The sequence below is a fragment of the Thrips palmi genome, unplaced genomic scaffold (assembly GCF_012932325.1).
Source record: "Thrips palmi isolate BJ-2018 unplaced genomic scaffold, TpBJ-2018v1 HiC_scaffold_10, whole genome shotgun sequence".
NCBI classification, from domain to species: domain Eukaryota; kingdom Metazoa; phylum Arthropoda; class Insecta; order Thysanoptera; family Thripidae; genus Thrips; species Thrips palmi.
This window is the reverse complement of record NW_023144621.1, coordinates 14,564,173-14,577,598: the sequence shown is the minus strand read 5'-3', so window position 1 is coordinate 14,577,598 and position 13,426 is coordinate 14,564,173. Positions and strand designations below refer to the sequence as shown.

At 57.8% G+C, this 13,426-nt stretch overlaps 1 protein-coding gene across 3 annotated transcripts in view; it reads right to left on the bottom strand.

The window, feature by feature from the left end:
- The window catches only part of LOC117654048 (calbindin-32), a 76,926-nt gene that overhangs the window by 13,898 nt on the left and 49,602 nt on the right, over positions 1 to 13,426 (bottom strand). For all 3 annotated transcript variants that reach the window (XM_034400188.1, XM_034400189.1, XM_034400190.1), the window contains exons 4-6: positions 10,287 to 10,376; positions 2,588 to 2,674; positions 23 to 79 (exon numbers count right to left, since the gene is read on the bottom strand). In XM_034400188.1, the coding sequence (XP_034256079.1) occupies positions 23 to 79; positions 2,588 to 2,674; positions 10,287 to 10,376 (234 nt within the window). The remainder of the gene's footprint in view (positions 1 to 22; positions 80 to 2,587; positions 2,675 to 10,286; positions 10,377 to 13,426) is intronic.

Here is a 13,426-nt window from a genome sequence, read left to right as displayed (position 1 = left end):
CAGTGAAATGCGAGAACCTTACCTTGAGCTCGTCGGCCTCGATGTAGCCGCTGCCGTCCGTGTCGTACTCGCGCCAGATCTGCGGCAGAACGAAATGGTTTTAGCGCTGGGCGGACAGGTCTGCTGAGGTTCCGCACAGTGGGCCAGAGGACCGGCGCAGGCGGCCAAAAACTCTAGAAGCGTTTTGAGCTCCAGAGTTGCCAAATGGGACTAGAACCGAACGCGTGACCGCATCAATGGACTCCTCGTTCGGAGCAATCCATTGGAGGGGTCACTCGTTATGTTTGAGTCCCATTTCGCGACTATGGAGCTCAAATCCCGTCCGGGATTATTTTCATCGTGTCCACCTTCTTCTGGCCCACTGCGGCGGCAGCTGCGGGAAGTTTATCGACATGGTCGCGGACGGTCCTAAACTTGGACTGGCATGCCATGGCAGCGTGGCGGTCTGGAGGCGGGGGCCTTATTGGGTTAGGCTTGCAAACTCACGGCAAGAAAAACGAAAGCGAACTGGGTGTTGTTTGGACCGTCCTGTTGGCACGCACGGGGCTGTTGACAGTGGCGTAGAACCACCTGCGGTTTCCCCCGCCTGTTTTCGTACCCAATTTTTTTTTCGTCGATTTTGTTTTGCTCGCTCTCTGACGACAGCGGGGACCCTCATTGGTGTCCGGTAAACTTGGAACAACGTCGCTGCGCCGAAAAAGCAAGAGGATGCCTCTATTATTCGGGACTGTCATCTTTCGGATCAGGAGAGAGAGAGAGAGAGAGAGAGAGAGAGAGAGAGAGAGAGAGAGAGGAGAGAGAGAAGAGGAGAGAGAGAGAGGAGAGAGAGAGAGAGAGAGAAACAGAGGAGAGAGAGAGAGAGAGAGAGAGAGAGAGAGAGAGAGAGAGAGAGAGAGAGAGAGAGAGGGAGAGAGAGAGAGAGAGGAGGGGAAGGGTATAAAATATATACGGGATGGCACAATGTCCTTTATGGTCTCTGCCAGGAAACCTCTCACCTCGCTGCCCGCGGTCGTTAAGGTGGCAGGGAGGCAGAGAGAGGGAGGCAAAGATGCGGCAAAACAGGACGAAAGACGGAGAAAGCGCATGCCGTCATCTTTTAATCAAATTAAAATAACGTTTCAATGAAAAGCTTTGCGTTGTTTGACCCAATTTTTCAAGCGCTCTAAGACGGGGCTGTCTGTTCGGGGGCCAATTTCCTCAGCTTAGCGTCGAGAAGGACAGTGAGATAGAGAGGAGGAGCAAGGGAGAAAAGAAGGAGGAGAAGAGATGATTGGGTGCGCTGCTTTCACCTGTTGGTCTTTACTCGCTCTTTTGAAGGATGTAAAAGAGGGCAACGCGGGGGAACGCCACGAACGGGGTGGAGGAGCTGGAGGAGGAAAAGGGGGGGGGTCGGACAGAACGGCACGTCGCCGTGGAGGAAGGCAAGCCAGCAGGGGGTTGAGGGGAAAGCGCTTCCCGCAGCGAAAAATTACGATGGATCATTTTCGGCTCGCCTGCACCGCCGTGGAAGGGAGGACGGCATGTGGAGAATGTGAGCCTGCCTCCCTTCCCCTCCCCCAACCCCTTCTCTCTCCCCGCTTTCCTTCATGGCCCGAGTCGAAGGTGGGTGAATACTGCAGGGGGCCCTCTTGGGTGATAAAGTTTAGGTGCTTTGCGAATAAAGGGCAGAGGGACAAGGCTTTCTCCGGCAGACGCCTGCTTCTCTCTCTCTCTCTCTCTCTCATTAAGAGCCGTGTGCCGGTTGTCTCCACCGCGAAAAGACTGGTGCCCGCCTCGCCAGTTTAGCCTCGCCAGTTTAGGTCCGCCAACAGGCTCGCCAACAGGCTTCCCGACTGCACAACCCATTCCATCCCGAGCTACAGCAAGGCTACCAGGCCAGCGGATTATCTCAGACTGCACGCGCAAAAGAGGAGCGTTCCCGAGTAACCTGAGTTCCACTGCTCCGGATTCTGTCGACGAACAAAGAAAAATGGATACTTAATTTCTATTTCCTCGCTTTAAACTGTCTCTCAGTCGAGTGACGCTGTACTCAAACCAGACAGGACATTGTGATCGAACTTGGATCAAGAATTTGACCCTTGAAGGAATCTTAAATCTTAAACAGTTAAGAACACCCTGCATGGAACTAAAATTGCGGCGCAGCTAACATTTTTAATGACCAAACTTTGGCACTGTGGCGAAACTCTTTTTATAAACTGTGAGTACGGGCCGACGGCAACAGTGCCCCACGCGGTAGAGCCGCGACTCTGTTGCACACAGCAACTCACTCACTCGCTCCTCACTCACTCACTCACTCACTCACTCACTCACTCACTCACTCACTCACTCACTCACTCACTCACTCACTCACTCACTCACTCACGCACTCACTCACTCACTCACTCACTCACTCACTCACTCACTCACTCACTCACTCACTCACTCACTCACTCACTCACTCACTCACTCACTCACTCACTCACTCACTCACTCACTCACTCCCCTCACTCACTCACTCACTCACTCACTCACTCACTCACTCACTCACTCACTCACTCACTCACTCACTCACTCACTCACTCACTCACGCACTCACTCACGCACTCACCTTCATGAACTCGACGCTGGAGTCAAGGGGATTGTCGAAGCGGAACAGCAGCAGGAAGTTCTCCTCCATGGGCAGCAGCTGGGCCAGCTGAAACACAAACGAGTGTGGTCAGGGCGACGCTCGTGTGTCGTTGCGGGTTTGCGGTGGCCGCGCGGTCCGGGGCGCGTGCCTCGGGAGCGAGGGCCCGGGTTCGATCCCCACCGCCCGCTGAAGTTTTGGCTTCGCTCGCCGAATAGCGTCGGCAGTCCTTGATTGCATCCGCGAGCTCGAAATGCGAAATCCGTCCGTCCATCGGCAGCCCCACCCGCATATAATCCACGCCGGGGAATTCCCTGTCCGTCTGCCAGGGAGATTGATTGCTTCCATGTGTGTGTGTGTGTGTGTGTGTTTATGTTTGTGTGTGTGTGTGTGTGTGTGTGTGAGATTTGTTCAGGGTCGCACAGCTAATGAAGGAGCAAAGGCTCTGAGAGAGAGAGAGAGAGAGAGAGAGAGAGAGAGAGAGAGAAGAGAGAGAGAGAGAGAGAGAGGGAGTATCTGTATGTCTGCGCGTGGTGTGTCTGTCTGTCTGTCTGTCTGTCTGTCTGTCTGTCTGTGTGCAGACAGTGACTCGAAGAGGTCCGTCCGAATCACGCGCTGCCTGCGCTGCCGTCTCACAAACATTTCGCGCCAAGGGCTGCCAATACCTTCGGAGGCGGCCCTTCTGCGATTGAGCAAGGTCGTCTGAAGGACACGCGCGCCGCGCCTCACCGGCGGGGGAAAACACCGCCAGGGATGCGGGCAGCGGCTGGAAAAGGGGGGGGGGAGGAATCTGCATTTCCAACCGGGGGAAGTTTGGGGCAGAAAGTTTGCCGCCGTCATGCATTCGCGCCGTGCCTGGCCACGCCTGGCCGGACGTCTGGCGATGAGGCGACGACTCACAGTGGGCCAGAAGACCGGCGCAGTCGCTAATCAGGACTCGAACCGAACGTGTGACCCCACCACACCAATGGATTCCTCGTTCGGAGAGCAATCCATTGGTGGGGTCACACGTCCAGTTCGAGTCCTGTTTAGCGACTCTGGCGCTCAAAACGCGTCCGGGATTTCGACCGCCTCCACCGGTCATCCGCCCCACTGTGCGACTGGGTGTAGTATTCAGGGCAGCAGCACGGCCAGACGAAAACGCCCAAAAGAGAGGCATTGTTTTCCAGGCCACAGGCGCGTAGGGCCAGTTTGGAGTAATTATGGGACACGAGGCAAGGCAAAAATGGGACAGCCTTAGTTTTATCAGAGCTGCCTGCCGAGCCACAACGCCCTCGAAGCCCTCGACACTCGGCGGCCGTCGATACGTTGCGGTTTGTCTGAGTAGGCGCGGCAGCCCCGAAACCGAGAAACGGAGAAACGCGCCCCAAAGTTTTTGACTTTGCATAAAGTCGAGGGTACACTTTGTGGATTTCGGGTTCGGCCTGAACTAACTCGACGCCGCAGCGCACCGAAGGCGAGAGAGAGAGAGAGAGAGAGAGAGAGAGAGAGAGAGAGAGGAGAGAGAAAGAGAGAGAGAGAGAGAGAAGGAGAGGGAGAGAGAGAGGGAGAGAGGGAGATGAGAGGGGCCGACAGGACGCCTCAGGGCAACGCCAGGTAACGCAGCGCCCGTCAGCCAGAGCGATTTCGAGGTGGTTTCGTCGCTCTGTCTCTCTCGCACTCGTGGGGAGGGCCGGGGAGGGCCGTGCGGGTGCGAGAGAGACGGAGCGACGAAGCACAGTTTTCGGAAGTGGCCTCCAGGCTGTCGCTCGGCCGTCTCTCAGGGGCTCAGGGGCGCACGCCCAGAAACCACCTGGCCCCATTACGGGCAAGGTGAAGGTCGGTCTGTGTGTGTGTGTGCGCGCACGCGCGTATTAAAATACACGTTCCGTGCTTACGAACGGTCCCTCAAAAGGTCGGGGCGCGGCGCGGCAAGGGGCGCCACAAGCCCCTCCCCTCCCCCAACTTTTATCAGCAGAGTAGTATAAAGTTAAACGCGTGGCGCACAAAATCTACAATCACGCAATGCCCAAGCCAGCGAGGGTACAACATATTCCTCACGGCGCCTTTCAGAAACAGCTTTCAGGGTTCGGGAATTTTCTCCCTGCTTCTCACACTGTACCATAGGCCTCCTGAGAACCAGGTACCGTTTTTACCGGGTGGCTTTGCAGTGCAGGAGGGACAAACATTACTTCTAGACTGAGTAAAACGCAAAACAAACAAGTACCTTTTCCCTACCGAAAGAACGCCCTGAAAATTGAAATGTGTACTAAGTACACACATTACTCAGTACACGCGTGGGTTTTTAGTGCGGCCTATTTAACAGTGTAGAAAACGAGGCAAGGTTCTCGAGCCCCCGCAGTTAGCGTTGTTGGGCTCTGGGTAAAGGGCTCAGGGCTCGAGCCGCTGTGCTCGCGGTGACGGCGCTGGGAATGCCCTTCTTCCCGGCGCCACGGCCGCACGGCCACACGGCCACAAGGGTCACGCCCTCGGGTCGCGCCGGGGGGCTGCCGAGAAAATGCATCCATTTTGTCTGGAAAGGTTCGCCGAGGGCGCCAAGAAAGGGCCAGGCCCTCGGCTGGGCCCTTCCACGAAAACGGCGCCATGCACCCCCACCCGCCCAGTGTCGCTGGGCCCTGCCCTTGCCCTGCCCTGGCCCTGCCCTGGCCCGGCAATAGGCGTCAGGGGAAAAAATGACTCCGCCGATAGATACGCCGTGCAAAAGGGAGGGCAGCATGCGTTACACTGCACAGTGGGCCAAGACCGGCGCAGGCGGTCAAACTTCCGGGCACGTTTTGAGCTCCAGTCGCTAAATGGGACTCGAACCCAACGTGTGACCCCACCAATGGATTGCTGTCTGCGTGAGGAATCCTTTGGTGGGGTGGTGGGGTCACACGTTCGTTTCGAGTCCTGTAGAGCTCACACTGCGTGTCTAAAGTTTTGGCCGCTTGATCCGCTCTTCTGGCCCATTGTGCACTGTGACAAGGTGGTCAGACGGACTTCAATAATTCCGTTGGTTATCTTGACATTAAATTAAAAGAATTAAAAGCCGATGTAAAAAGTCCAACTTGCCACGCAGTGGATTCTCGCGCTAAACCATTTTTCCCTATGTAAAAAAAAATCCTCTGTAAAAAATGTTGGATCAGACGAAGGAAGACGAAAAAAAAAAGGCTGCAGTCCTTCGGCTGTCCCTGCAAGGTGGCTCGCTCGATCAATCAGGGTCCTTTCACCCCCCCCCCCTCCCCTTCCGGCTGGGTCGTTCGTCGCCGTGTCAACAAGTTGTCTAGGGGTCTTCAACGACTGGATGGCGAGCGCTCCCGTCCCTCCCCGTCCCCTTTGAGTAGCGACCTCTCCTTTGACTTCCGGTTGCAGCCTCCGGCCCCCCGGCCTCGGCTCCGGTGCCATGGCCTCACAGTGCCTCAGACTGATTCCGAGAGTCTCGCTCTGTCTCTCTCGCACTCCTGGGGCGTCCCAGGTAGGTGGCGAGAGAGACAGAGCGACAAGACGACGCATGGAATCAGTCTGCAGTGCGTCACGCCCGCTCCGGAAACGGAACGTCAGTTCGCTTCCCTCTGGGCTCATCCACGCTGCTACTGCTGCTGCAGCTACTGCAGCTACTGCAGCTACTGCAGCTACTGCGGTTACTGCTGCAGCTCTGCTGCTACACACCGTCGAATGGGACTGCAGAATTAACCGGAGGCTGAGAAAATTATTCGGCACTTCCTCCAGCGAGACGTGTGTGTGTGTGTGGTGAGAGAGAGAGAGAGAGGAGAGAGAGGAGAGAGAGAGAGAGAGAGAGAGAGAGAGAGAGAGAGAAAGAGAGAAAGAGAGAGACCCTGGAGATCAAAACGCGTCTAGAGTTTTGGCCGCCTCCACCGCCCACTGTGCAGTGATGACGCGCGCGCCGCACACTGCAAAACAGCGACGCTGGACGCCCAGGGGACGCAGAGAGTGGACCCACTTGCAAAAGAATGCCTGCCTCCCGCCACCAGCCCGCCCCGCCTCGGCCACGCTGCACAGTGGGCCAGAAGACCGGTGGAGGCGGTCTAAGCTCTAGACGCGTTTTGAGCTCCAGAGTCACTGAACAGGACTCGAACCGAACTTGTGACCCCACCAATGGATTCCTCGTTCGGAGAGCAATCCATTGGTGGGGTTTCACGTTCGGTTCGAGTCCTGTTCAGCGACTCTGGAGCTCAAAACGCGTTCGGGATTTTGACCGCCTCCGCCGGACTTCTGGCCCACTGTGCGGCGGCCACGGCGGCCACGGCGCTGGAGAAGTTGAACGGGGTCGTTCCTGAACGAACGGCCGCAGTTTTCAGGCTGCGGTCGCCTGTTGCCACGGCCGCCTCACCCCGACCGTTTCGGTCCGTCGCTCGATCTCTCTCGCACTCATGGGGCGTTCCGCGGGGTGCGAGAGAGACAGCGCGACTGCTGCAGTGCGCCGCGGTGGCGGTGCAACAAGCCAACAAACTGCGAGAGAATCGCCAAGAATTTGACCTCGCGTCGCGCCAGCCCCGCCGCCAGCCTTGGCGCCAGCCAGCCCGCGCCAAGTTATACACTTTAATTGAATTTTCGCGCGCTGGAGTTACAATTCCTTCCCGCGGGGCTGGGCTCTAGGGGAGGGGAGGGGGACGAGGAGGGGGCAGGGGAGAGTTGCTCGTCGCGTTTGCAATTCTGCATCCGGTGGTGCATGGAGTAGGGCAGGCCAACTGTGCTGTGCTGGGCCACGCCACGCCGCGCCACGCCACGCCGCGCCACGCCAGGGCACAAGTTTGAAATGACCGGAAGTGGAGTTGGGTTGGGAACACTGGCTGGGAATGGCTCGGCTAGCGCTCCGCCGCTTCGCAGCGCGTCGGCATTGCCGGTGAGTTTTGGAACAGGACCAGGGCGGCCAGGTGCGCGCGCCACACTGTCGAAAAGAGTCCACTTTTATTTTTTGGCGTGAATGTATTCGCTGCTGCTCCCGTCCCCTATTAAGAGGGCCGAACTGGAGCAGAAAAGCTTCGCGGGGTTCAAATCTAAGTTCCATCTCGCGTGCCATCGCGACGGTGTGACGCCGTCGCAGCTAGAAAGGGAACAGAATAAGATGTACATGATCGAAGTGTATCTTGCCTGCAATTACCTCGAAGGCATGTTAATGAAGATTTTGTTTGAGACCAAGGATTTTGTTCATAAATTTAAAAAAAAAAATCAAACTTGTGTAGAAAATTTCCGAATTGCATAATAGACACCATTCCAGAAAAAAAAATGCAACCGGGGGAAACTACAAGGCTACTTCGTGCCTAGATAAAAATGAAGAAACCTTTTTTTCCCCCTGGGTGGTATGATGAATTCCCGGCCATTTTCATTGCGGACCAACTACGATTGTTCGCCACACCGTCCCGTGACCCTACGGTGTAGGGCCGCCACCCTGTGCCGGGCGGCGGGGCGGCTGGGCCCGTGCCAAACACCACAAACCACACTGCGAACGGCACACCTAGTGGTCGGCCGGGCCTCGGCCCGCTGCGGCAGGCGGGCAGGCCCAGGCCTGGCCGTGTTGAGCCCCGCGTGGGGCTTGAAGGGCCGCCTGGCTCGTCCCAGGACCGTCTGCCAAGAAGGGTCCAGCCCGGAGCCCGGTCCTGCAGACTGATTCCGAGAGTCGTTTCCGACGCCCTGTCCCTCTCGCACTCACGGCGCGTCGCGTAAAGGTGTGAGAGAGACAGCAACAAGACCGACTCTGCTGGCCTGCGCCCTACAGTGCCGTGCCGGCCGCGGCGGTCAAGGGCTAGGCCCAGGGCTAGGCCAGCGGCTAGGACGGAGCCCCAAAGCAGGGCTGGATTTATCCATCCCAGTGAGGCTCTCCCTGACTCGCCCTCCAGCTCCAGGCCAGGCCCAGGCCGCCCCACAGTGGGCCAGAAGACAGGGGGAGGTGTCAAAATCCCGGACGAGTTTTGAGCTCCAGAGTCGCTCAATGGGACTCGAACCGAACGTGTGACCCCATCAATGGATTGCTCTCCGAACGAGGAATCCATTGGTGGGGTCACACGATCGGTTCGAGTTCTGTTTAGCGACTCTGGAGCTCAAAAGGCGTCTAGAGCTTTGGCTGCTGGAGCCTGTCTTCTGGCCCACTGTGCGCCCTTCCGCGAGGACCGAGGGCCGGCTCTCCTGGATTAACCTCAAGACCAGCATCCGGCACCACGGGCTGGGCACAGCAGACTGATTCCGAGAGTCGCTTTCGTCGCTCTGTCCCTCTCGCACTCATGGGGCGTCCCGTAGGTGCGAGAGGCCAGAGCGACGAAAACGACTCTCAGTCTGCTGGGCACAGGGCTGGGCGCAGGCACTGCCTCCCAGCGGTACCAAAACCTCGTTAGGCTTCGTCATGTCCCTCCCGGCAGAGGCCACGTCCCTGGTCGTCGTAGCGCCGCGTGGCGCAGAACACGCCGAGAGCCCCTCTCCTGTTGGCCTGGAGTCTGGGGACGGCGTCTCAGAAAGTCTCTCTAACAGTCGTCGCTCAAGAATGTCTCTCGCAATGAATACACGTCCTGCGGCGCGGTGGGGCGGCATGCCGATTTCAAGAGCGGTTTCGTTTCGTCGCTTTGCATCTCGGTCCCGCACGGGACGCCCCATGAGTGCGACAGAGACAGCGCAACCTCGTTCCCGACCAGCCCCCAACATCGGGTCGCCTAGCCTCGGGCAGGGCAGCCGTGGCCGTCCAAATAGCAATAAGGGGACGCCAAGCTGCACATCGGCAGAACGCGACGGCGTTACCGCCCTGCCCCGCCCCGCCCACCCCAGCCCGCCTCGACCCACCCCGCCCCAACCCGCACCGCGCCGCCCCCGCCCCCGCTGAGTGGTTCTTATTTTGTCCGCCGTCTGCGGTTCCCCGTCGGTTCGCGGGTTCGCCTCCCGCCGGCTGCAATCAGCGGCGCCGGGCAAATATTTTTTTCGGTCGCGTTCTCGCTCGCCATTCCGCGCAGATGCCGCCGTTCGAGGCCTAATTAAGTCCAAGCACTTTCGGGACGCGTCCGCCGGAAACTCGCTCCGTCTGTCTCGCACCCTCGCGCCGCCTTGGCCCCGGCCCTGGAGTGCGAGGGGGACAGACGCAGCCCGAAAGGGGTCGCGGATCGCGGCTTCCAATCAGACCAGGCAGCAGACTGTCGCTCTGTCTCTCTCGCACGTACAGGGGACGTTGTGAGTGCGAGGGAGACAGAGCGACGAAAACGACTCTCGGAATCAGTCTGCAGCACAGTAAAACGAGGTTTGTCGCGGGACTGGCTAGGCCCGCCCGTTTTTTGCCCAATGAATAAAACAAGCGACGGACGAACGCTTTGAATCCGCACTCGGACGGCATGATTAAATTCCGCTTGACCTTGAGCGGGAAATTACAATAATACGGCCATCGCCGTGCGCCTATGCCGCCTTGCTTATCCCACTTTGAGAGCAGCGCACAGTGGGCTAGAAGACTGGTGGAGGCGGCCAAAACTCGAGACGCGTTTTGAGCTCCAGAGTCGATAAATATAGGACCCGAACCGAACGTGTGGCCCCGTTAATGGATTCCACGTTCAAGAGCAATCGATTGGTGGGGTTACACGCTCGGTTTTAGTCCTGTTTAGCAACTCTGGTGCAGAAAACGCGTCTAGAGTTTTGGCCGCTGTCGCCGGTCTTCTGGCCCACTGTGGCGCGCCGAAATGAAGAAAGGCATTACAATAATTGGAAAGCTTACCTCGCGAATGTCTATCTTGCCGTCCTGGTTGTCGTCGTAGGCCTCCATGAAGCACTGCTTGAGCTCCAACAGCATGGCGTCAGACATGGCCTGGAAACAGACGAAAAACGAATAAAAACCATTAAACTCGGCCGCTGGTGGTGCAGAGCTGCCGAAACTACCGGAGATAGGGCATGCTCCAGTGACGTTTCCAAGAGGAATTCCAGACGGGAGTGAGAGAGAGAGAGAGAGAGACAGAGAGAGAGCGGGGCGGAGGAGAGAGTGGGGGGGATGAGAGCTGCACTAGACCTTGAACGCGGAGAGAGAGAGAGAGAGAGAGAGAGAGAGAGAGAGAGAGAGAGAGAGAGAGAGAGAGAGAGAGAGAGAGGAGAGAGAGAGAGAGAAGAGAACGAGAAAGCGCAGCGACGGCAGCGAGAGCCTCTGTATCGTCCTTGTGGAAAGCAGGGTTTGGGGGAGGGGGTTGCAACGGTTAAAGCGGTCCTCTATGGGGACGACTCGGCTGAGGAGAGGAAACAACTTCCAGCTTCAGTCTGTTCGTACACGCAGCGAAGCCCCGCCGAAGATTATTCATGAACTATATACGGACGTGTGTGCCGACAGATTCGGGAAAGGATTTCGATTGGATATTCGACATTGACGGACTGGAACGAATGTATGGATTGAATGCGTTGGATAATTCGACTGGATTCCCACGAGTCTCACTGTATGAATATTTCTGATGAATTCCCCTCTCCCCCCCTCCCCTCCCCTCCCCGTGGGCGCTGAACCGTCGCGCCGCCTTGTGCGAGGCTAGGGTTCGCGCTATGCGCGTTCCGCACGTCGAGCGTGAAATCGCGGCAACGTCGCAGCAGCGTCGCGGAGAGAGAGAGAGAGAGAGAGAGAGAGAGAGAGAGAGAGAGAGAGAGAGGAGAGAGGCGAAAATGACGCTGAGGAAATACGGAACGACTGCATTATTTCGTGCCATTCGGGAACGTCTCTCTCTCTCTCTCTCTCTCTCTCTCTCTCTCTCTCTCTCTCTCTCTCTCTCTCCCTCTCTCTGAGTCGTGTGTGTGCACTCTGTCCGTCCGTCCGTCTGTGTGTTGTCTGCCGGCCCGTCCCCGGCCGGCCCTCCGTTCGATAGCTCGATACACCGGGGCGGTACATCGTATCGGCGGCCATCGAGATGCGGGATGCGGGGAATGGTGCGGAAGGTAAAGGGTCCCGAACGCTCATGCTGCGACGGGAAATCACGTTTACGAGCCGTGGGGCACGAGAGCGGGCCGCGGGGTGGAGGGAGGGGAGGGAAGGGGCGCGCGGAGTGGTAGGGAAGGGGGGAGGGGACGGGAAGGGATGGGAGAGAGAGGAGAGGGAGGGGAGGGGGATTCCCCGCCGCTGGTTGCATTGCCCGGGGCGAGGGGGACAGAAATGGCCGATTTTCCCTCCCGCACGCTTCACGTCTTTCCCAGCGTCCCTCGGCCACAGGCACGGCACGGCACGGCACGGCACGGCAGTGGACAGCGCTGCCAATCGCAGCCTCATAAGGGAACTTTCTCCAGGATGGGACGAGAGGCAGGGAAAATAACGGAAACTATTTCGTGTCCTGCCCGCCGCTCTTGCCCTGCACTGATGTAAAAACTAGTAACTTTGACTCTAACCATTTGTTTTAGTTGTTTGGACTCTGTATCTTACAGGGTAATCCAAAGGTTACTCAAACACTGCACGCTGAAAACCGTACGAAGTACATTGAGCATATGTAAGGTAAAAGCTATTTGTTGTCTTTTTTTAATATGCAGAATTGGTATGTGGATTACGAAGTAGTATTTCCTTTAGAAGCTTGTGTATGCTCAAAATACTTTGTTGAAACAAGCGTACTTGTGTTTGTAAAGCCCAAAATACGCTAAAATAGTCTGTAAGATTTTTAGAAAGTTCAATCAAGATTTTATTCGACTTTTTTTTCTCTTTTGACGGTGTTGCCGCCTGCCGCTGACGTGCTGAAAGTCGCGGCGCGGCGCAGGGATTGGACTCGAGGATTCCAGATTACGCAGTCGGAATCTTCCTCGACTCATCAGAGTTCAGAGGATTGGGGATCGGGGCTTAATCATCCGCCGGTCGGGCATTAGGCTAATCAGTGGTCCTCCTGAGCCGAGGCCTAAGCCAAGGCCCCGGCCCACAAGGCCAGAAGACCGGTGAAGGGGGACCAAGAATCTAGACGCGTTTTGGGCTCCACAGTCGCTATACGACTCGAACCGAACGTGTGACCCCACCAATGGACCCCTCGTTCGGAGAGCAATCCATTGGAGGGGTCACACGTTCGGTTCGACTCCTGCTAAGCGACTCTGCAGCTCAAGACGCGTCCAGATTTTTGGTCGCTACCATTCTTGACCAACGCACCGCCACACCGTCAATCCTCATCGCATGAATACACAGCGCAGTGCCACCAGATCTGCGCGCAATCCAGCGGGTGATGAATCGGCGTCGCCCCGCCCCGCCCCGCCCCGCCCGGCGATGCGCCAAAGCGAGCGGGACGCCATGCTGTGTTTTGTGGGCGCGCCGTCGTGTGCAGAAGGGCCGCGCGCGGCGGGGCGTAGCGAGGCGGGGCGGGGTGGGGCAGGGCAGGGCGGGGCGGGGTGGGGCGGGGCGACCCTGGCCCTGCCCTGCGTGCGGTGTGACTTCCAGCTGGTCGTAAATCAACTAGTGTCTATCGGCCGCTCTGGCTCTCGACTCTGCCAGCCGCTATCTCTCTCTCCCTCTATCTTGCCCGCAGTCCGCACCCCCACCACTGTCTTCGTCGCGCCCTCTCGCGCTGCGGCATTTCCGGGCGTGTGTCTCGTCGCTGTGCAATCCCTGATTTTTGGCCCAGCGCTCTCTGTGTTTTGTTTTCAAATCGACTGGGCGACCGCTTCAAATCAAAACTGCACTCGGGGCGGCGCGAGCGAGGGGCACATCCCTCTCATCGTTTGGCTGCGGCGTGGCTCCCCTAACGAGGCATCCGCTCCTCGCTGCTCAAAGGGCCAGCACACTGAGAGTCGTTTTCGTCGCACCGACACGGGACGCCCCAATGAGTGCGAGAGAGACGCCGCGACGGGGCAGACTCTCGGAATCAGGCTGTTGCAGGGGCGGGACCAGGGTGTGGCGGGAGCCCCTGTGGTCGCGAGGGTAGG